Source organism: Phyllobates terribilis, unplaced genomic scaffold, assembly GCF_046119375.1.
Source record: "Phyllobates terribilis strain yellow unplaced genomic scaffold, ASM4611937v1 Scaffold_1__5_contigs__length_1240528914, whole genome shotgun sequence".
NCBI classification, from domain to species: domain Eukaryota; kingdom Metazoa; phylum Chordata; class Amphibia; order Anura; family Dendrobatidae; genus Phyllobates; species Phyllobates terribilis.
In genome coordinates, this window is record NW_027362761.1 from 314872244 (window position 1) to 314894637 (window position 22394).

The following is a 22394-nucleotide window of genomic DNA, read 5'->3' on the forward strand; positions in this document are numbered from 1 at the left end:
AAATCTCATGCACATCATGGTATTTTTTGTTCAGGATTTTGTGCTTTGTATGTTTGTTTTTTTTTTGCAAAATAGAGCATGTCACTTCTTTCAGCGTTTTTCCCCCATTGGAAGTAATGGGTGGTGAAAAAAAAGCACCAAAAACGCAGGTGTCAGGTTTTTCCTGCTAAACCAGAATGAGTTTTGTTTTTTGTTTTTTTTCACTGAACTTTATGTACATGCATACAAGAGCCAAAAGGACAGCGAAAAAAAAACACACTGAAAAAACGCACCAAAAAAATAAGCAAAAAAGCAAGAAAAATCCTGAACAACATCCTGGCAAGAGATCCAGTTTTGCTGCAGAAAATAAACACTGAAAAAACCATGATGTGTAAACATAGCCTTAGAGGTATGCGCTAACCTTAAAGAGACAAAGAAAAAAAAAAAAAGAAAAAAAAAACACCAATAGTGATCTCTGCATCTTCAGTGAGCCACACCAGCCTGTGTTTAGAACTAGCCCCACCAGTCATGTGCATCACATACTGAAATACAGCGGCCAACAAAGGGTTGGCTGGAAGCAGGGGCGTAATGATCGCAGAGGGTACGACAGTGACCGGGCCCGTGCGGCAGGTGGGGCCCCTGATGCCAGCAGCTATTTCAGCTGTGTGTCTGAGGATGCACACTCAGCTGAAGTGTATTGCGGCACAGAGACCAACGGGTCCCTTTACTGTACTACATGCCCGGGCCAAATTTTTGCACCGAGGCCCATCGGATTCTAGTTACGCCACTGGCTGTAAGAGCAATGAAAGTTAAGGTACATATAGACTTGTCTATTGGCTACATGAAAGTCAATCAGCGCTTGTTTACTGGCCGACTAACATCAATGGGAACAAAATGATCATTAGGACTATCATTCTGTCCCTATATACCATCATGTTGTTGGCAGCACATCCCCAGTTTACATGGGGCGACATGATGTCAATGATTTTTTTGTCAGCATAAGCAATCCTATTACCCGACAAACAAACTTTCTGCTCTATCATCAGATTGCCGGAATGTATTCAGGAGTCGATAAGCATTGTTACTGACGCTCATTCACCAATACATCGCCTGTCAAAATGTTCCAGAATACATCCATTGGCAGTGAATTTTTAAAATTCACTGCCAATCTATTATCAAAATAAATGTGGGCGTTACTATAGTCTATATTCTACCCATGGGATGCATTGAAAAGGATTGAAAAAAATAAAATAAAATGGAAGCCACAAGGTAGTGCCCAAACTGGCATACTTTATGCTGAAGTCATAAAAAGTTCATAATAATATTAGTCCGAAAACGTGTTCTAAAACCATTAGGGACTGGATTTTCAAAGTGAGTACACCAGCATCCTTGGGTCTAGAAAACCTATTTAAAATGTCCCGTTTCTATTGTAAAATCTGGTGACAGATCTGCTTTAACTGAAAGGGGATGTCCAATACTAGGCCAACCCCTTCTTGATCTAAAGGTTTGGTGCCGATAAAAAAAGCTTATACTCACCTCCTGTGCTAGCGCAGTTCCAGCAGTGTTGGCTCTTGCTCTTCTGGGGCTCCAGTGCTGTTTGGGCACCGGGCTCACGTGTCCTATCAGCGTCACTGTTCCTGCCTTCAGACAAATCGAACATCAAGAGGAAATCAGAGATCACCCGCATCCTGGACTTCCTCTTGATGATCGATTTGTCCTAAGGCGGAGACAGTGACGCCAGCGCTGATTGTCATAACATCTGCATGAGAGCACCGAGAATGCAAGTGCCAACACCACTGAAACAGCGCCAGCATGGGAGGAGAGTATAAGCTTTTTTATTTTATCTGGACCAAACGTGGGGTATGACAAGGAGTTATCCAAGTAGTGAACAACTTCTTGAAGGCTCGCCTATTTTTATTTTTTTTTATTTGTTTTTGTTTTTTTATTAACTCCAAATGTACACCATCATTTACCAAAAATCAGTTATGCAGGTATTCTTTCATTATATTTATTTAATCTAGGGAGAATATCCCAAATGTATAATTTACACTATTATGGCTGCAATCAGAGGATCTGGATAACATTAAGTAACTTTACATAATCAGTTGCAGGTAGTGCAGAGTTCAAGCTACTTTGAAAGCAGGGACGGCAGATCACAAGACTGAAGAAATGCAATTTCACATGCGTTAATCCATGTTCACATTCTGCATGTTCCTTCAGTAAAAAGCTCTATTTTTTTTTTTTAAGGCAGAAAAAGGACACTGGCAATAAAATAGTTAACCTTCATTCCAGACACACCCTGGCAGGGACAGGATCACAGAAAAGAGGAGGGGAGGGGGTAGTCTTGCCCTGGGGCACAAGGTGCGTCTCTATTCTAGCAATATGGGTTCAGAATGCAGGCGAGATAAACCATTCTATCTGATACCTATGGGGGAAAAAAAGACAAACCTACAGTGACTTACAGTACAGCGGTCACAAAACAAGGTCATGACTTTAATGTTCTGGTCTCCATGGCATATCACCTCTGCTGTCCGCAATACCATAGAAAAATAATAAGTGGCATGGCTGATATTTCTTTAGCAAATGATCTAGAATCAGTGGCACATGGGTGGCCAAGGAGAAAGCCTGGCTTATATAAAATATTCAATTATACTTTATAACAGTTTTGTTTCGCTGTCTGCATAGTATACCTGTATTGCAGCTTCAGGAACTAGGGGAAAAAAAACAGAAGCATAGGAACAGCAAATACGTGCCACATTTAGCCTGTACTCCAACAGCAGGTCAGCTTTCATCTATACAGATATAGGAGCATGAAGACTAAAGTCCATCCGAACTGAAGTAGCTCAATACAATGTGCAGTTGTATGCATGCAGAAGCGGATCATGGTCGGCTGTCACGGAATAAGCAACTACCCAGAAATGGGATTGTTTGTTTTTTTTTAAAACCCCAATCTTTATATAAGTAACCAATTACAATATAGGATCCATTTGTATTCCCATTTTGACAAAGTAACACTGTAATAACTAGAAAAATGGTGTTCCAATGTATCCATGCCACAGATGTTCTAGCGCAGCAGGTATGCACAAAGGGTGTCCAGGTGGGTATCTAGATGTATTGTTCGCTTTCTCCTCCTCCCCCACCACCATCCCAACTACAACCACTAAACAGTCGCCACCTCTCACCCTCCAACTTGCCCAGCAGGCGTCTCAAGCTCTGTGGAATGCAGACCAGCCCCAGGCACCAGCTTAGGACCTTCCCAGTAAAGTGTTTGCCAACTCTGTATGCCTTTTAAAACAGAGGCACAGTGAATACCAAGAACTGGGGGGGAGGGGAAGCTGCAGGGGCAAAGCAGATAAAATGAAAGCATGCCTTACTGTTTAAAAATCTTGAATAGTGCAATATATTTAAACAAAAAAACATACACACTAATATACTTACTTTTTTTTTTTAATCTATAATCTGAGTGTGTTGCTAAGACCAGGCTCGCATACATACAACAGTGTCTGCTAAACACTATGTTGGGGTTTCTGTCTCAAAAAAAAAAAATAAAAATTGTCCCGATTGAAAACAAACCCAACAGAGCCTTTCACTTCAATGAAGCTGGTGGGTATCACTGTCTTGCTTCTATCCTGTCAGTATTCGTCTTTTTCAGACAGGCACAAGTACGTGGCAGGCCACGTTTTTGTACAAATTTGAAAAAGGCAAACACTGCCAGGACGGAGAGAAGACCGTGTCCACAGGGGCTCAGTCCGCTTCCCTAAAGTGAATGGCTCAGTCTGGATTCCATCGGCCTTCCAGTTAGGCCACGTTCACACATATAGTATTTTACATCAGTATTTAGAAGCCAAAACCAGGAGTGGGTGATAAATACAGAAGTGGTGACATGTTTCTATTATACTTTTCCTCTGATTGTTTCACTCCTGGTTTTGGCTGAGAAATACTGATATAAAAAACTGACCAAATACTGAACATGTGAATGTGGCCTTAGAATCATGTTTTTCAAGAATTCCGACAGAAACCTGTAGTAGCGCTCAGTAGAGGCCGCTGTATAAAAGTGTATCTTACATAAAAGAAACATATTACAAAGTCAATAGTAAATACTTTGCAGGGTACAATATCGACACATTTATTGCGTCTTCTAAAGTACTGCTTCTTTAAGGGAACAATCCCAAGCACAAAAACTCACTAAAGGCATCGCACGGAGTAATCCACAATTTTAAAGAACAAGTATGAAATACAAGGCACACAGTCACAGTGATGTATTGTGGCCCCATACAACTTGGAGGTGGTACAGAGCCATAACAAAATAATATGCATGAGCCTTAAAGAGAAGCCAAGATGGAACAAAGAATTAGATACTACAGAGCTTGTGTGTCCTTTGCAGGGCTGTGGAGTCAGTAAGCCAAACCTCCAACTCCTCAATTTCCACAACTCTGACTCCACGAGTCTGACTCCCTCATACATGGCTCATGTTTAAGTGATAAATTTACTGTAGCACAGATTCATCTCCGCTAAGAGTCTAGACACTTAGATCAGGAATAGGACAGACATTTATAGGACATTTCATAACTTTACCTAATTCTTATGAAAAACTATTCCCCACAAACTGCATTGAATTACTGTACCCAATTTATTATATATTTTAGGAGTCGGTCCATTTTATACCAACGCCACCAAAATGAACACCGACTGACTCCACAGCCCTGGTCCTTTGGTCCAAAATTGCCCATTTTTAAGTGCACAGAATGCTCCTTTTCAATTACTGGCCTGTCTAAATGGGCCCCAAGTAGCCAATATTAATTTCTGCATGGATGCATCAGTCTGAGGCCACGTTCAGTATTTGTAAGCCAAAACCAGAAGAGGAACAGTATAATAGAAACTCGTCACCACTTCTGTATTTATCACCCACTCCTCGTTTTGGCTTACAAATACTGATGTAAGATACTGACCAAATACTGAGTGTGTGAACGTGGCCTAATAGGAAGTGCAATAACTAATTCATACTAGAGTTGGTGTTCTTTAGAATCTGGACCTGTGGAAATGATCTGATCGCGGGGCTGGCTTCATGACAAGATTGCTTATGACCATTCAGATGGGGAGATTCTCTTTACTCCTGTCCATATCTCATCATTAGCTAAATTTTAGTTGGGAAGATTTAAGTTTATGGTTATACTGCTGGCATTGGAAAACTATGGAACAAACAGAAATAAGATCTCAGCATACTAATTTCCAGACGCTTCTTATGAAAATGCATTTAAACACATGATTTTTTTTTTCTATTGTTCTACAAACTTTCACATGATCCTTGTTCAATTTTTTAAAAAGGAGCAGAGAGTTCACACTTTATATATAAACAAAAGTTGTATGTTTGGGCACAAACCCCAGAACTTTAAATTCCTGTAGGTCTGACAGCCAGGTCAAGCTGTGAAGAGCACTTCTCTTCTTGAAGTACATGTAGGTAAATGTGTGGTTTGGAACTGGTACAGCCACGATTAGTGATACAAATCACTACACTACAGCGGGTAATCCAGTTTCATGACAGTCATCTTTTATTAGTTCTAGTATGCGGTGGATTCATAGCTACAATCTTTTAAGAGCTTTTGTTTGCACAATCCCCACCTGCAGGAGAAAGATAAAAACTTTACCTCCTCCTGCCCACCCACAAAATACCAGGTACGCATTAGGAACCATGCAGACAGAATCGTGCCCAGCAACTGCGGTCAGGGAGTGTTCATAGAAAGGACAGGTAAACATAACACTATTCCTAGCCAGAGGGACATTAATGCATGGACAAATTCATCAAGTTGTAATTATTTAAACAGCAACATGAAAGAATTGAGAGAACGCAATATTATTTGCTATGCTTGTCTAATCTGGAAAGCTTGGAATACAAATATAGAATTTTGCTATTCTATTGCTTTCCTATAAATGTGACCGCTGTAGTACACATACCCTAAAGATGCCATGGATGCACCAGCAACACAAAACTGCAGATTTTATCGTGCAAATGCTACACCAGACCACTTACTCAGCAATGTGTGGATGAAATCATTAAAAAAAGGGAAGGTTCATCCAAAATTGTTCTACTATAATATGAAAAGGGTTTTCCACCAGTAAAAATCCAGAAGACTGAAAACGTGCTGTGTATGTGACCTGTTGGAACATGTCCTATAAACGAGGGCTGTGTGCAATACAGAGCATTTCGCCTTTTCCACTCTGCCAGGGGTTTTATCTTTTATTCCATGGACACTCACTGGATTTCTCCTACATTTTAGGGGTCTGTAAAATCATATGGTAGAACACATAATATACTGTATAATGGTGCTTTAATGCAAATTAAACTGATACTTTCTTAAGAAATCCATAAATCACCTATTGAAGTTATATGCTAATGATGTGCAAGTGCAGCGGGGCTGGACACTGCCAATGGTCTTCTCCTGCCAACCTGGGTACTCTCCAGTCCCTCTGCCTGCCTCCGGTCTTTGACTGACGGGTCACTTATTTTTCAGTGACCTGGCTCCTTTGGCCAAAATATCATGCAGGTGCCGTCATTGCCATGGATGGTACACGCGCAGATTGATTTCTCAACTCATTTACGTCATTTAGAAGTTACTGAGCACCTGTGTGAGATTTTGGCGGGAGGAGGAAGGTCACTGAATAAGTAGTGTCTGATCTGTTAGAAGATCGTAGACGGCGGAGGGACCCGGACTGGCCGCAGAAGACCAAGCGCAGTATCCAGCCCCACTGCACTTGCACTTTATTAGCATACAACCTCAATGGGTAATTACTGAAGAATGAGTAAGCAGATTTCTTCAGAAAAAGGTAACAATTTAATCGGCATTAATCCTGCTAACAGTTTCAGGTTCTATTTAAATAGACCTCTAGGAACTGATGGAGCTGGTGTATTTATTTGTAAATTATTCACAGAACTGCTGTATATATGTAAATGTTCTGATATGAACATGAGCATTATCAGCCAAAAAAAGTCAAAAGACAGAAAGAAGCCAAGAGCCATCTCCCTTGTATAAGCACACACACTGGGCAAAAGATTATTTATCTAAAACACATATACATACAATAATATATATCTTTTCTTTTTATTCCTTGTCAACATAATCGAAATGGTAAAATCTTATTTTTCTCACCCAGGACATGACATACTGCTCTGAGAGCTTATGCTGGTATCATTTTCAGCTAACCTCTACTATTGCGATGTACAATAAAAATTTATATTGTAGTACAGTGTTAGCCAGAAAAATCTATGCAAATACTTATATGGCCAAAAAAAAGACAAAAAAAAGTCTAAGAGTGATATATTTAGCAGGTTACCCAATAAAAGTATCACTCTTAGAATATTTTTATCTTTTTTTTTTATTGGGCATAAAAGTATTTACATCAGCTAACCTCTAAAAGTATCATTTTGACAATAACTCCCCCCACATACAAAGTAAAATGGCAATGTAAATTAGCAGGTGCTCCTACATAACTTACATTTATTTTAAGTTTTAAAAGGAGATCTTTCTAAAGTAGCAAATGATAAGCCATTGAGTCTGACACAATTGCAAAATCGAGATAGACACTAAAGCCCCTGGTCTCTTTCAACTGGGTGGTAATTGATGCTTGAAAGAGGTAATCTCAAGAAACTGGGCATTCACAGGAGGGGGCAGGGTAAAGTGATAAAATAATCTACTCATCAAACCTAATGTCTGTTTCTTGGCCTTTGAAGAGCTGTTTTTAGGCCACTGGCTTGGAGCGCTCTTGGTGATCCCTACCAGTTCTGAGCAGCCGACGCCACCCCTGGTGCAGATATTGCTGGCAGATTACTGGCAACATTTCCATTTTACTGTGCATATAGATCTGCATGGACATTCGTTACTGTAACTATCATTTCATAGGTGTCATGAAAGTATAATACAACAAAACTGCATTGACAAGAAGGACAAAAATCTCTAACATTGTTTTTCTCTGGGGTCTAGCAGGAAATCAGTTAATTACATTGTGACTAATAAGATCTTGTCTTCCAAATACATCATGTGACCACAACTTCTAGATCCCAGAAATAATCAGGCATTAATTATTAAAATGGCTGCAGTCACTGGGTAGGCCCTTAACCTACTCACCCCGAGGTACATCTTTTAGTACAGGGCACACACATGATCTAAGGGGAGGTGGATGCCTCTCATGCCGAATAAAGAATGCCTTTCATATGTACACAAAGACACCCATTCCAGCTCTTTCCTACACCATGTATCACAAATGTGTCAATCCAAACAGGAGTCTTTATCTCAAGAAAAACACTTCAATTCAAATAGATACAAAATTTGTTGGTTTTAAAGAAGGAATTGCAGCCTGAAGAATAGAAAGATTATATAACAAAGCAGGGAAAACTCGTTTAATTTCAGATTAGGAATTGTTTTATTGAACCTGAAGATGCCAATAACCTATTAGAAAGCCAGCGGATGAATTAAGCAGCAGCCATCTCCATTTTTCTAACCCACCCACACACAAGACGCTCACAGTACATGTGTTTTCAATGGGTAGAGGGCAAGTAAACTGCTGCCACACACCTCTCGAGGGGAAAAATCGTTTTCCGTGAAAACTAAAGAATAGTGTGTGTTCAAATTCAACATGCCAAACCCTTCTGTCAACTCATCTGTAGACTTTCCTACACATTAGATGCTTCATGTTAAAGATCAGTAGGCATGTCTCCTACTAATCTAATGTATGTATGTGTTAAAGAAGTTTTCCATGTGCAGTTTGATTTTAGAAAAAAAAAAGAAATTATGCTTTACTCACCCACCCCAGGTCCTGTGTTGAGTTTACGCCACTGCTACTGTGTCTGTTATTGTCTACAGCGCTGACATCACGTCAACGTCGTTACAGCCAAATTCTGAGCTCAGCGGCTCTGCCCGAGTTGACGACACGAGATGCTGAGGTCACCGATTGCTATTGTTAACAGTGCTGCAGCCAAACACCAGGAGCAGCGGCTTGATCCAGTGAGGGAGAGTAAAGGACAATTAAAAAATAAAATAAAAATAAAAGTTACACTACAGCAGGGGGACAAGGATTTTCCAAAACCTGAACACCACGTTAAGTACTGGATGATAATCTGTCAAATATGAATCTATAAAACTAGACAAAAATCATATGCTTTCCTTACAGCCAGGACAAAACAAAAATATTTAAACGGAATATTATATATTTATTCTTACCTCCATTTATTCTAAAGTTTGTGAAGAGGCAGTATAAAAAGTGTATTGATTTGTCATGTGCAGAGCTGGGCCTATGGCAGAATTGCAATAACAAATGTTAAAAATTCGGTGGTGAAGGCCAATAGATACTGTAGACTCCATGGTAAAATATATTATTTCCCAGCGATGCCTAAGTAAATCCACGAGTTATGCAAGTCATGGGTTAAAAGAAAGCTTGCAGCTAATAAATAAATACACCCATCAGGAACGCTGCCAGTTTGCCAACATAAGTCTGTTTCGCTTTCAGTGAGCGGATGACCTGGAGCGAAGGAAATGCTTTTCCAGGAATTTCTGACACTCGTTACCATTCACGCTATGTAAGCTGGCATCTGCCCATGTAATTCAAGAGCTCGGGTAGAGAACGTGAACAATTCATTATATACTGAATAAGCTGTCTTACGCTAAATACTTAGAATCTTCCAAACAGAAGAGTATATTACTTAAAGGGGATCTCCACTTTGAACAATCCCTACTTGATAGAAAGGGTCTCAACAGTGTCCTCCTGCTGGGACTCTGTGGAGATACACAGCGCCACCAGTGGGGGAAATTAAAAATGACACAGTGCCCATTCAAATCTAAGTGTTGCCTGTATAATGCAGAACAGGTCTATAACCGTGTAAGAAGCTTTCTATAGCTGAATAGGCTCCCCCGGTATTAAGTGGGGTGTATGAAAATGAATTATTTAGACTGGACAACCTCTATGGTGGTTTTAAAAGGTGCGAAATGCTGTAGACCATAGACTTTTGCTGTACGATCAAGTACTACACCATGTCCATTTCACCATGAATTAAAGCAATTTGTGATAGGGTTTTTGGCTGCACAACTTCTTGACTACAGAGAAAAGTTGTTGTTTTTTTTCTCTTTGTCTTAAAAAGAAAATGTTATGGAGCTTGACACAAACCTAAGATGGACTATTGGTAATTATAATAATTACAAAATTAATGATTGGGGCAGTTAGAGCTTTTTTATGAGATACAATAGCTCTATGTAATCAGTCCAACGGGTTCAGTAACAGAGCTGGCTCACATCCTTCCAGGGATGCTGTCGGGTTCATAAAGTGGCTTCTTCCTTTGATTCCCCGGGTCTGGCCTTCAGCCAGCCTCGCTAGTAAAGGCTCTGCAGTTTGGAATGCTTTCAATGCGTTTCCTCCACACAGGCCAATTCATGCTTTACAAGCCTGACCTACACGTAACAGTCATGCAGATACCACTGCAGGACAACCATCTCTGTCCAGATAGTGTGCGCACGCTGCCCAGATGACATATGAAGAACGACGACTGTGAACAGAGTCATCCAGGATTTTTTTTAAGCTGTCTTTGAAGATATAAAATGGTTGGTGTAGGTTAGAGCCACACATGGGATGAACTAGAAAAATATAGCACAGGATCATTCAGCATACAACATACTTTGGGCACCATTTAACATGATTGAGGGACATTTTGGTCCTGCTCTCCACACCGGAATCCATCCATAAACCAAGCCCCGTGGGTACCTTCAGGGGAGAGCTCTAAAGGATGCTGGACACACTTATCACACAGAGTGTTTCCGTTGGTTGATGCATTATTGGAATAAAGAAAAAAGCCCCCGAGTAATGGAGAAGCTTTCAGGGAGATGGAGAATGGCTCTTGATCTGTAATGCAGGAGGGGTGAGAGGCCAGAAAGAAATGAGCTTATGTATTATTCACAGTGCACCCGGAGAATAACCAAGACAGGAGCCAGTAACATGGCAAAGGATGCCGCATACTAAACAGATGTGTGGTTCAGCCATGGCTTTTTTCCCCAAGCAGGCTCATACTAATAATCCACCCTTAGGTCCTCCACTTTAGGTGCATCATTTCACAGTATGCATAACACCACATCATAGGTCAGTCAGGTCTTTACGTAGACAATGATAAAAGGAACATTTGCGTCTATAAATTCTGACAATTTCTCTTTATGTGATAATTTAGGATAATTGCCTATGAATCTATCATCTGCCATGAGGTCACTAGCTCATTAAAGACAATACAGTGAAGGTGGTGTATAAATTCAGCAGGTTCCTCCCAAAATTACACCTAGTCACCTCAGTATGTGGGTGTAGGACAGAAATCATGCATGTCATGTCACCAAGGATAACACATGGACACTTAGTGATTGTTATAAAAGCTTCATAACAAGATATTATACTAATGACCTCATTAAAGAGGACTTGTCACCAGGTCATAAATGACCAGTTTGTGCACTTATTTTATTCCCACTGATCTCCTGATCATTCCATTGTTCATTTGGTTTATTTTTAAATCGCCATTATGGCTGCAGAGCTATGGGCCTTTTCATCTAGTGCTAAATGTTACGGTCTTTACAAAGGGGCACGGCTCACAGGGATTCTGTAAAGAGGCCTAAAATTAACACCAAATAAAAAAGGTCCATATCTCTAGAACCAAATATCACATAAAGAAACAAATATTGGAAGAGTAGAAAAAATAAAATAATAGCAAAAAAGGACCACTAAAGCTGGATCTAAATTTTGGAAGAAGACAGATTTTTTGGCCATCGCAATCTGTGAGATGAGTAGTTGATTAAAGTCTGCCATAGACGGCTTTTTTTTCCTCTCTATTTGCTCCCTATCCGCTTCTGATGACATTTATACCATGACATGCATTTACAACCACCTAGAAGTGCAGTTGGACAAGCCATGAGCCATAAGATTATGCATCTCGGCACCAATTCATCAAGACTGGCATTTCACATGCAGTCTTGATAAATAGAACACTGGAGCAACATGAACTAAATTGATTAATAGGTGCGCAACGCTTTATGAATTTGGGGCATCTTCCAGCATCCAAAAACCCTATTCAAGTGAAGGAAACTACAATTACAGATATTTCTGCACCAGATCTGCTACATGTCAATAACCTCTAAAAGGGGTTGTCCAATTAAATCAAGTTATCACCTACACCTGAAATAAGTGATAATTTATTGGTCATTAAGGTTTCGATTGCTGGGACCGACACCAATCGGCAGAACAGGGAATGGACTATAATGGTGCTGACAGACTCAAAGTGTGCTCTGATGTGCAGAATTTTCGGGAGTATAGTCCTACTGGAGGCCCACACTCAGATCCCCCAGTCTACTACGTCTGAGTGTCCACATCCAGCAGGCCAATATGCCCAAAAATGATGCATGGCAGAGCGCACATTGACTGTCGACACCATTATAGTCAATGGCCCCGCCTGTGCATAAGCCCAAATCCCGTTTTGCGGGGAGTTCAGACGTCAGCCCCGACAGGACCACTGAGCGTGGAGATGAACAGTGTGAAAGGGGCCTTACGATGGAGTGGCAGTGTGCGTGCCTGACCGTTGCTAGATTCGTTCTTTATGGGCCTCCAGGAAAAAACTGAGCACAGAGCTTGGCAACCTCATAGGGATAAAAGTGCTTTGTAGAGAACACATATTCCCCATTTTACTGATTAGTGCAGGCCACAGCAGTCAGAACCCTACAGATCAAAAAGTTACCACCCATCCTAAGGACAGGTGATAACTTGTTTTCAAAGGACAATTCCTTAAAGTCAAAGTTACAAGAGTTTTTAGCTGTACTCAGACTGCATTGAGAAAAACAAAAATGTATATAAATGACACTGTCTGCATAGATACACACCAATGGCAGCATCAATACTCTGAATACCCATGTTACTGGTTATTAACACCCTTGGGACCTTTAAGCAATACTTATGGCTCGTGATCCATAACACATGGATTCACAATACAGCAGAAGTGCATGTACACCGTATTTAATGCAGCACCCACATGCCATGTATCAGTCCAGTTCACTCCATACGGTCAAATGCATCTATCTTAAAGAAAAATCTCGCAGAAAGTAGAAATTCCTGAAACCCCAGTATGAGCCCATCATGAACACTGTGTAATCAGATTGCCATATTTCATGTGACATTTGTCTGATCTTTCATCAACCAGTTTTAGGCCAACAATATATAATGAGTTATTCATGTTATACCACACAAGGGAAATCCTATTCTCGTGCCACAGGGAAAACAAAAAATTCACAAATCTGCTGCATTACTTAATTAGTGGAATTGAAATCTGTACAATGCAGATATGATAGATTTTTTTTGTAGACATAAACCTGACATACAATTGAGCGATTTTATCTTTTACATGTATGCACGCAGCAGAACAGTGTGAATGACATACAACCTTAGGCCATGTTACACACGGCGATTATACAAAATGCAGAAAGGGGACGTGTACACAACGTCTTTTCCAGTCGGATTCCACCTGAAAAGGGATAAAAAGCTGCAACAAAGAATCAACATAGTGTACAGCAATGTAAAAAAGTGGTGCTGTGCACATGTTTCATTTCTTGTCATCTTTTAACCACTTCAGACTTCAAAAGCTGGGAAATGGTCAAAAGAAGTAGAGCGTTTGTCCTTTAGGCAGCTTCGCTATTTGAAGACGTTGGTGGCAGAGCTAAAACAATGAAAAAAAACAAAACCCGCCAAAGACACTTCAGGAAAAACAGAGTTTTCCTGAAGCATCTTCGCCTTGGTATATACCCAAAGGCTGGAGTCACACTAGCGTATAGCATCCGATGCGATATGCTAATGCCCTCGGCTGTGAGTGTGAGCCGAGTGTCAGTGCTCTGTGCTCCAATCCTCTCGCATGAGAGAATCTCAGCATGGGTGCGGAGGAGACGGAGAAATTAATGTCTCCACCTCCTCCATTGCCAGCGTCCATGGGAAATCCCACTGCACTCGGGTGACATCCGAGTGCAGTGCAATGTTTCACACGTACCCATAGACTTGTATAGGTGCATGTGATCCAATTCTCGCAGCCATTCGCAGTATGTTGCGATTATTTTTGCATGCATCGCATGAGAAAATAATCGCAGATGTGCATTGCCCCATAGTGTAACACTGGGCCGAACGCAATCTGATTTTTTTTTTTTTATTCGGATTGAACTCATCCAATTTATTCGCTCATGTTAAAAAGGTCCAACACAAAGCTTTCTATTATCCTTTTCTACTCCTTACAAATCTACCTGAAAAAATAACTAAAAACAGCAGCACTATTTGTTAAAACAATATAAAATACTTTTATGCTACACTCTCAATATTATTGGATACCTATATAGATATATCTAGTCCTTACTGTGAAAATGGCCTTGGTATTATTTCTTATACAGTGAAAGCACGCGGCACAGACAGCTTGATCTGTCACTGCACTCGTCCGGCTTGTTAACAGGTATACACCAAAGCCCCACACAGCATAAGTGGGAGGATTACTCAGGCTGGTGGTTTGCTGGGACCAGTTCCAGCAGCAGTCACACCTGACGCTTACAGAAGAACAGGTAGGGCAGCCCGTGAGGCCTTTTATCTTGTGCCGTGTCTGCATTTATCTTGGCGACGGATCAAACCTTGCTTCATTGTGCTTGGAGTTATTACAGAACAGAGACTTTTCAGGAATCGCTTGTGGTAACCATTAACCCATTCTAGAGAGAGAAGTAAGGAAACAGAAAAGGAATGGAATAGAAACGTACGGTTCCTGTATCTTCTCCGTGGCTTTGCACAGTTATAGAGAATATGTAATAATAAAGAATAAATCATTTTAGTCCATACAAAGTCAAAAATATCATCCAAGCCCTCTACAAGGGTAACATTAATAGGTAGAAAAATCTGTATATAACAAATGACTTGCACTTAAAAAATTGCAGTCCAATTGTGTCAAAAGTACAACTTCCAATATGGTCATCGTGTTCATCTCTGGCCTTTCACAACCTGCAATACAGAACATAACTAAACACTGCATTGATTGGGTTCAGTGGGGCTCAAAAGAAAATCCCAATGTTCATTAGCAATTTTCTAACCACAGAGTTCATTTTTCACCAGGAAATGGAAATGACTAAATAAAAAGGATTTAATAAAAATTAGGGGTGTAATTTATCGCTGACCTATGGTTCAATCTCCAAACATGGGAAAAACAGTGCATGCTGTGGCCCTTTATCACAAGAAAAATAAACATGCATAACCCAAAAGCAAATGCAGTGGTGGCAAGGAAAGCAGGTATTCATGTAGAAAATGAATCATCCAATATCCATTTTACATAGAAGCAGCCAGGAAGAGATGGGTGTATGCTCAGCCATCACGTGACTATATGTCATATGCAGAAGGGGACTTACCTCTGCATAATAAAAGGCCAGTTTGTGCTGACCCCTTGGGGTCAAACTGATTTAAATAATTAAACCTGGAACTGTCACCCACCCCCTGTAAATAATAGCCCTGAAGACATCAGGATCAGATTGCTAGTGAAAAGCTGGCCACTTGCAGGGTTGCAATTTATCTCTCTTTTCTTCTCTCCTTTGTGCTGAGAGGCATCAGGAAATGTGCCATCCAAGAGGTCTCCCCAACCACTCTGCACTCCATAGACAATGCAAAGTGACTCAGGGAAACATAAGACAAACAGCCAACTGTTCGGATTTACCATCAACGTGGTCTAAACATTGTAACCTACCTGGATCTAATCATTCAACTATTGCCAAAGCTTGCACGTGGCACTTTATAATTAAAGACCAACAAAGAAAGGGGGTGGGGGTGCAATAATTACACAGATGGCAGGAGAAGCAGTTCCTGATCTTAACCCCATGGCAAGAGACAAAGACCAAAGCCCAGATCTCCCAAAATAAAGATCTTCTACAAACGTCTCCAGGTAACGATATGTGCCAGCTCACACACTAGCTGCCATGTAACTTAATTAAAACAATAAATAATTTACCAACCAAACACCCTTGGAGCAGTACCCATATTAGCACGCAAATTACCCAGGCTCTGCAGGACAACAAGTTGAAGTGTTTGCCAGAACAACCTCCAAAGTAGAAGTCATATTAAATTTAAAAAAAAAACAAAAAACATTTTTTTTTGACAACAGGACATGTTATACTTTTTGTAAGACCTGCTTTGCATTTTAAGACAGAATTGCTTTTTTTATTCTAAACCTAAAGTATACTTCACCTCCCTCTAAAAAGTCTCAGTAAGGAAAGTTTTCAACAAAATGCAAATATAAACAGAGTTTGCTTACTATGCAAAAGAAATCTGTTATATATGTATGCGAGTGTGAAATCTCTCCATAAGAGCCCCCCCAGATTCTCTTTATCTGGGTCAGGTTTTTTTTTTTACCCCATTTTCTCAGAGAGGACCACTCCACTAGGAGCCAACTTTTAATGCTATTCTGAGTGGCCATGAGATTTCACTCTGCATGTAATATTGCAACAATCTGAAATTTATTATTGTTTGTCCAAGACTTAGAAAAGAAAAAAGAGAAGTAAAAGAAAAATAACAATCACCTGATAAACCCTTCGATGCTCTGGTGGTCCGGCCGATGTTTGTGAACAGTCCTGCAGGGATCACGTACCTATAGATTTGAGCAAAAAGATTTGTGCAGCGATGGACCAGTGTTGGAGTCCGGATGCCCGTAGTCTTATGTGGCCGGCATTTACTAGGCCCTATGATGTTGTGACCTACTTCACAAGGCAAGTAAATGCCAGAAGTGACTGAGATGCCAGCCACCAAAGTACAGATTGCCCTGCTCTGGCTGGAAGCACAAATATTTTTTGCTCAACTCTACATGCCAACTGTGCACATGTACCACTGCTGCCAATCACTGTCCCCGCAGAGGCACGGTCAGCATGTCATCACTACAGAACAGTTCAAAGACTAGTAGAACCACCAAGTCTGTACCAATTGAGTATAAATTAATTTGTAATTCATTTGTAAGTGTATAACATTCTTTGCTGTGAGACAGTTTTTTGAAAGACTTATTGGAGAAGCCAAAATGCAAGCAATGTCTTAAATGTATGTTTTTCCCTAAAATACCGGTCAATACAATGTAATAATACCTGCCTGCCCCTGTGGATACATGTGAATGAATCCTAAAAGGAGCCATAGGCGATGGTTTATGTAAATGCTAACTACATGTCAGATTATGAAGAACATAAATCTGTGAAAAGTCCATTTAAATTGCTGGAATACTTTAGGCATTTCCTGCTCACCATGATCCGGTAAATTTAAGTTTTTCCTATACTGCATTTATACTTCCCATATAGCACATACATATTCTGACAACTCACACAATGGTTCAGAGTACAATACAATTCAGTAAGGAACTGAACATACAAAGGTGGCCAAATTAACACAGAATGAAGGAAACAGATTTAGATCTAAGAAACCATCAAAGAAGCAGGAAAGTGATGGTAGTAAACTAGGTTTTGGGATTAATTTTAAGGTGAACAGAGTGTGTAGCTCCTTCTCTGCCAGGATACTGGTAAAAGAGCAGATAGAAACATGTTTGTAAGAGGGAAAAGAATGCCACCCGTGTCATAAGGTTATAATTTCAAACAGGCTTCTGCCTAGAAGGAGAGCCAGGGGCACAAGGAGGGAAAGAGTGACGACTGTATGCTTTACATTCCAGGTGTGCCGCTAAGCCAGCAACATCCACAACTATTACAGATGTAGGCAGTTATGGCTCCCAAGACTTCTCACCTAAAATGTGTAGTATCCCAATCACTAGGAAAACAGGGAATAAAAGTGGAGTTTAGCAGGTCCTGCAAAATGAACCCGGATGTTTTTGGCATATTAACACAGCAGGTATATAAGACTGTTTAGACCATGTAGTCATTCCTTCGTTGTATATGACTATAGCAGAGCGTAGCCAGGAGACAGACCCTGTATCACCCCCATCACATCCCATATACTTATACTGGGGATGCATACAGCTGCCCACATATTTCGGATCTACAGTATGTGAATCCTGGAAACTTAAAGGGGTATTGCGATCTCATACATTTATGGCATTTCCACAGGATATGCTATAAATGTATAGTAGATGCACATTCCACAAATGAGACATGTATCTATCACGTGAACAGAGCCCTGCCATGCACGGCTTTCATTGGAAAGATGGGCGAAAATCCCACACAAATGAAGGCCTCTGTCACATGTGTAAACACGTATGTGGAAATCCGGTCCAGGTGCCATCAGTGATTTCCATCCTTTCGTCACCGTTGTTTTTCCGGTATAGTAAAGAAAGAATTAAATGCCAAGTTTCTCCTATACTTGCAATGTTAAACATGTACAGCACATAGATGCCATCCGTGTGCTGTACGTGCTTTGCACGGACCCATTGACTTGTATTGGCCCTGGTCATCCATGCTGACGGAAAAAACTGCATGTCTCCATGGGTTTTGCATGGATACACGGACTGTGTAAAAACATGGACATGTGTACAGCAGCATAGGTTATAAGGGGACGTGTGCCATCAGTGAAAAAACGGATGCCACATGTAATGGAAACATGGACGTGTGAAGGAGGCCAAGTGGGGATTCCAAAACTACCACATCTACTATACAGGTATGGTGTATCCTGTGCACAGGTTTTATTATACAGTACCAACATTCTGCAGCATTTTACAGACATTGTGAGCCCAAATAGGGACAGTGATGACGATCTAAATTCCCCATCGTGTTTTTGGATATATACAAATTGGGATCACCTCTTTAATGCCAAAGTGCTTGAGGAAAGGAGAATTCAGTGCTCCGTAGCAAGGAGAAAGAAAAATGAGCAGCAGAGGCCATTCAACGTAAGAAGATAAGGAAAAGCAGATGCATTACTTACGACTTCTATGTGAAAAACGGATGTCTGAATGAACCCTTACCTGGGGGTTACAGGTCCACTAAAAGGGCATATAGGAAACATGTAACAAAAAACGTTACTTGCACCTTTTTTGCTAATGGGGAACAGATAAAGTCATAATGTGGTCCCCTATGGTTTACATGCGACTTTGAGTCACCATGTAGCAGTGGTGAACGCACCAATATGGCTACTTGGAGAACATATTGAGTGAACATGCATTTACTGCCCTAGAAGAACCACCACTAAAATATGCGTCTTTACATGTATTAGAAATTTACATTTTTTTTTTTTTTTTTTTTTTCTTTTAATTATAGAAACAAAGCGGAGCTGACAAAGGTTATCATGCAAGTGTTAAAGGTCTAGAGAAATAGGCTGAGGTTGTACCTGCGCCAGCAGAGAAATAAGCTCTAATCGGCACCAGCCATTCTCCTACTTTCTCGGAGACAGGGATCAGGAGTGAGAATTCTGTAACACATCAGCATAATTGATCGAACATCTCAGGATACCCAGAACTAATTCACTACATGGAAAACGTGAGCGACCAGCCATAGGGGCCGACATCCTAACCTTATTACTGTGACACAGAATATACCATGACATGTCACGATAAACATGGAGTGATACAAACCGGGCCGAAGCTTCCAGGTAAATACCCCGATTTTACTAAGGGCATTGTATAATGGGCAACGCACACACCCCTCCAAGAAATAGAAATCATCTGACGAAGCAAATATTCACCTTCTATTTACCTTAATACCATAGAGGAGCAGGTTCCCATCCCTACAACACACACATGCGTGAGAAGCATAAAGATCGCATACGTAGCAAAGCAACGCTCGCACATTAACCCTCTCAAGGCTGCAGGAAAGCTTGAATTTCACGCCAGATCAGCAAGCACAGGCATAGACTGGTGCCTGCAAAAATATATGAAATCTACCCAAAGCCAGGAGACAATACTGTAATTAGGCTTTCATGTACAAGGCTCAGGTGAGCAGATCACAGAGCAAAGGCTGGCAGTCAGCAGGAAAGGAGTTAACAGCCACTGCAATCGCCTGCCAGTCGCCCTATGGCAGCAGAGGCTTTATACGTGTACATACTGGGAATCCATTAGGGTTACACTAATATTTTCCTTGTGGCTAATAAACAAACACTATAGAAAAGTCTACAGAAACCTAGAAATAAGAATAACAGCCCCTTGTACCAATGCTCACCCTGGCACACATGTGCACCACCCCCCAGTACCAGGAAGAAGCACTCGCTTACTTATAGCTTCTATGGACCCAGTCCTCTAAGGCAAGTAAAGTCGAAGGCACCCCTCCTCCGCCCCAAGGAAGCCCACTCTATGCCAGTGATGTGGGGTGGCTGTGGCCAGCTGGCAGCACAGTACTGATTAAGATAAGATTAGCTCCACGCCCACCCCACACACCTACCATCCACACAACATACCAGCTCCCCTCCCCCATAGACACCAGTATTGCACCCATACATCCACTCTTCCTATGGACGTGCCCTGTGTATACCCACCCCCACCCGTGCACTATTATGCCCGTCTGCACCCACAAAGATAAAGTGCAAATCCATCTACACACGGAGCATTGCTAGAAGCAGACATGGCACGTGCCCCCATTACTCCGTGCAGAGGGGCTCTGCCACACATCGCCTATACCAGGCACCATCCTTTATACACTGTGCCCCTATGCCAGCACCAGTCCTCACAGCCCCCCTTGAATTCACCCGTACTGCCCTCCGTGCTCACCCTGCCAACAGCTTTCCCCTGAAGCCCCACTCCCACCCGTGTCTCCCGGTTACCTTACTGCATGTGAGCGGCTCTGTCAGTGAAGCCCCGAGCTCCTCATCTCACAGCCACCCGGCCGCCATCTTCAAGCGTGACGTGGGGACTCACCCCTGACCTGCAATATGAACAGGAGCCAGAGAGGAGAGAGCGAGGGAGGAGGGCACGGGGGAGGGAGCAGGGAGAGGAGGGCACAGGACACAGAGGAGAGGGCGGCACGAGTGGGGAATGGCACCAGAAAGGAGGAGAATGGAGTGAGGAAGCTGAGGAGGGGGCGCGGGCACAGGAGTGGCACCGTGTACCATCACTGAGAATGCTGCACACAACCGAGACCCCCATTCAGCTTTCTGTGCGAACCATACACATGTCGCCATTGGGTGGTCTTTTCTAGATTATGGCTGGTAAAGGCAGGGCACTCACCTCTGTCCATGCCCATATATTTGCATTGTATTCCCCATATCTGTAGAAGGTGTACAAGATGCCATTTTGTTGTACCACCCTTGGCCAGGTTTACACGTATACAACGCTTTCTGCTGGACGTATACGCCCCAAATTTTTTAAAAAAAACAACTGTATTCGGATGTATATATGGCGGCGTACCCATAGACTCCAATGGGCAAACGGAATAAAAAATGTTCTTTTGACTGTTTTGTCAGGTTGTGGGGTTTTTGGACCCAGTTGTCTCTCCTAAAAAAACATAAGTCGTATATGTATTTTGTCTCCGTTATTCTCAATGGACGCTCTGAAAATCAGTGCAATGTGTCTAACGTATACGGTTTTAATGAATTTGGTATTTCGTAGGGGGGAAAAAAAAGGTTTAGACTGTCTCGGGTGAACAAAGGAGAAGGCTTCACCACACCCCAAGTGTTTCCTGCCTATAACCAGTAAAAACTAGTTGAAAAAATAAAGCTTACTTCTTTTTTTTAATGTAAAATGTATATAGTAGCATATGGACATATCACATACATTAAACATATACGTCAAAATATGTATGTCACACTTTCGCATAGATTTTTAACGTCTACGTCCTACACATACACCCTACATCTTCAGCCATACAAATGTGAATCTACATGTACACCCTGGGTAAATTATGTCACATGCACTTCTGTACTATGCCCAAAATATACCCTATATACCCTAAAATGTGTTTTATAAAGGCACACTTACATTTACTGACCGTCATAACGCAAAAAGCGTTTAGTGCTACACACAACTGCAATTATTAATAAAAAAAAATAGAACAAGACTGAAAAGTGCACCTTCATGCCATAGAAAACGACCTGCTATATCACCATTCTGGGAAAATATTGCATCAAAACTTAAAATATAAACAATTGCACAATTCATATATAGTGTAAGTCATGTCATCCCATGGGCGTCTTGGCTGTAATGCATCATCTTCATCGCCTGATTGTATACTGAGACCTATAGATTCTCTTTGCATGAAGCAGCTGAGCCCCCATCTTACTGTTATTTGCATATGGGATACATACATTTTCTGACACTGTGGCAGAGTGGGGGCTGTGCGTCCTTGTGAGCAGGGATGGTCTAGCATTGGTGCATAATAAGGTACAGGAATGATGGGCCACTGCAAACAATTCACCCACCCCCCATATGGGCAAGCCCGAGCGTCTCCTGCATTGCATATCAAATGTCAGCCGTATACCCTGCTTTGAGGGCTGAACACATA

At 41.4% G+C, this 22394-nt stretch overlaps 1 protein-coding gene across 3 annotated transcripts in view; it reads right to left on the minus strand.

Annotated features, from left to right (window-relative positions):
* HIC2 (HIC ZBTB transcriptional repressor 2) overlaps positions 1-20935 on the minus strand; it is a 40847-nt gene extending 19912 nt beyond the window's left edge. Inside the window, exon 1 of one of the 3 annotated variants that reach the window (XM_073675027.1) lies at positions 20724-20935. In XM_073675027.1, the coding sequence (XP_073531128.1) occupies positions 20724-20728 (5 nt within the window). In that variant the 5' untranslated portion in view covers positions 20729-20935. Of the gene's footprint in view, positions 1-20172; positions 20284-20718 lie in introns of those variants that run through there. The other 2 variants (XM_073675038.1, XM_073675047.1) reach the window with 2 other exon arrangements.
* Positions 20936-22394: the final 1459 nt, after the last annotated feature.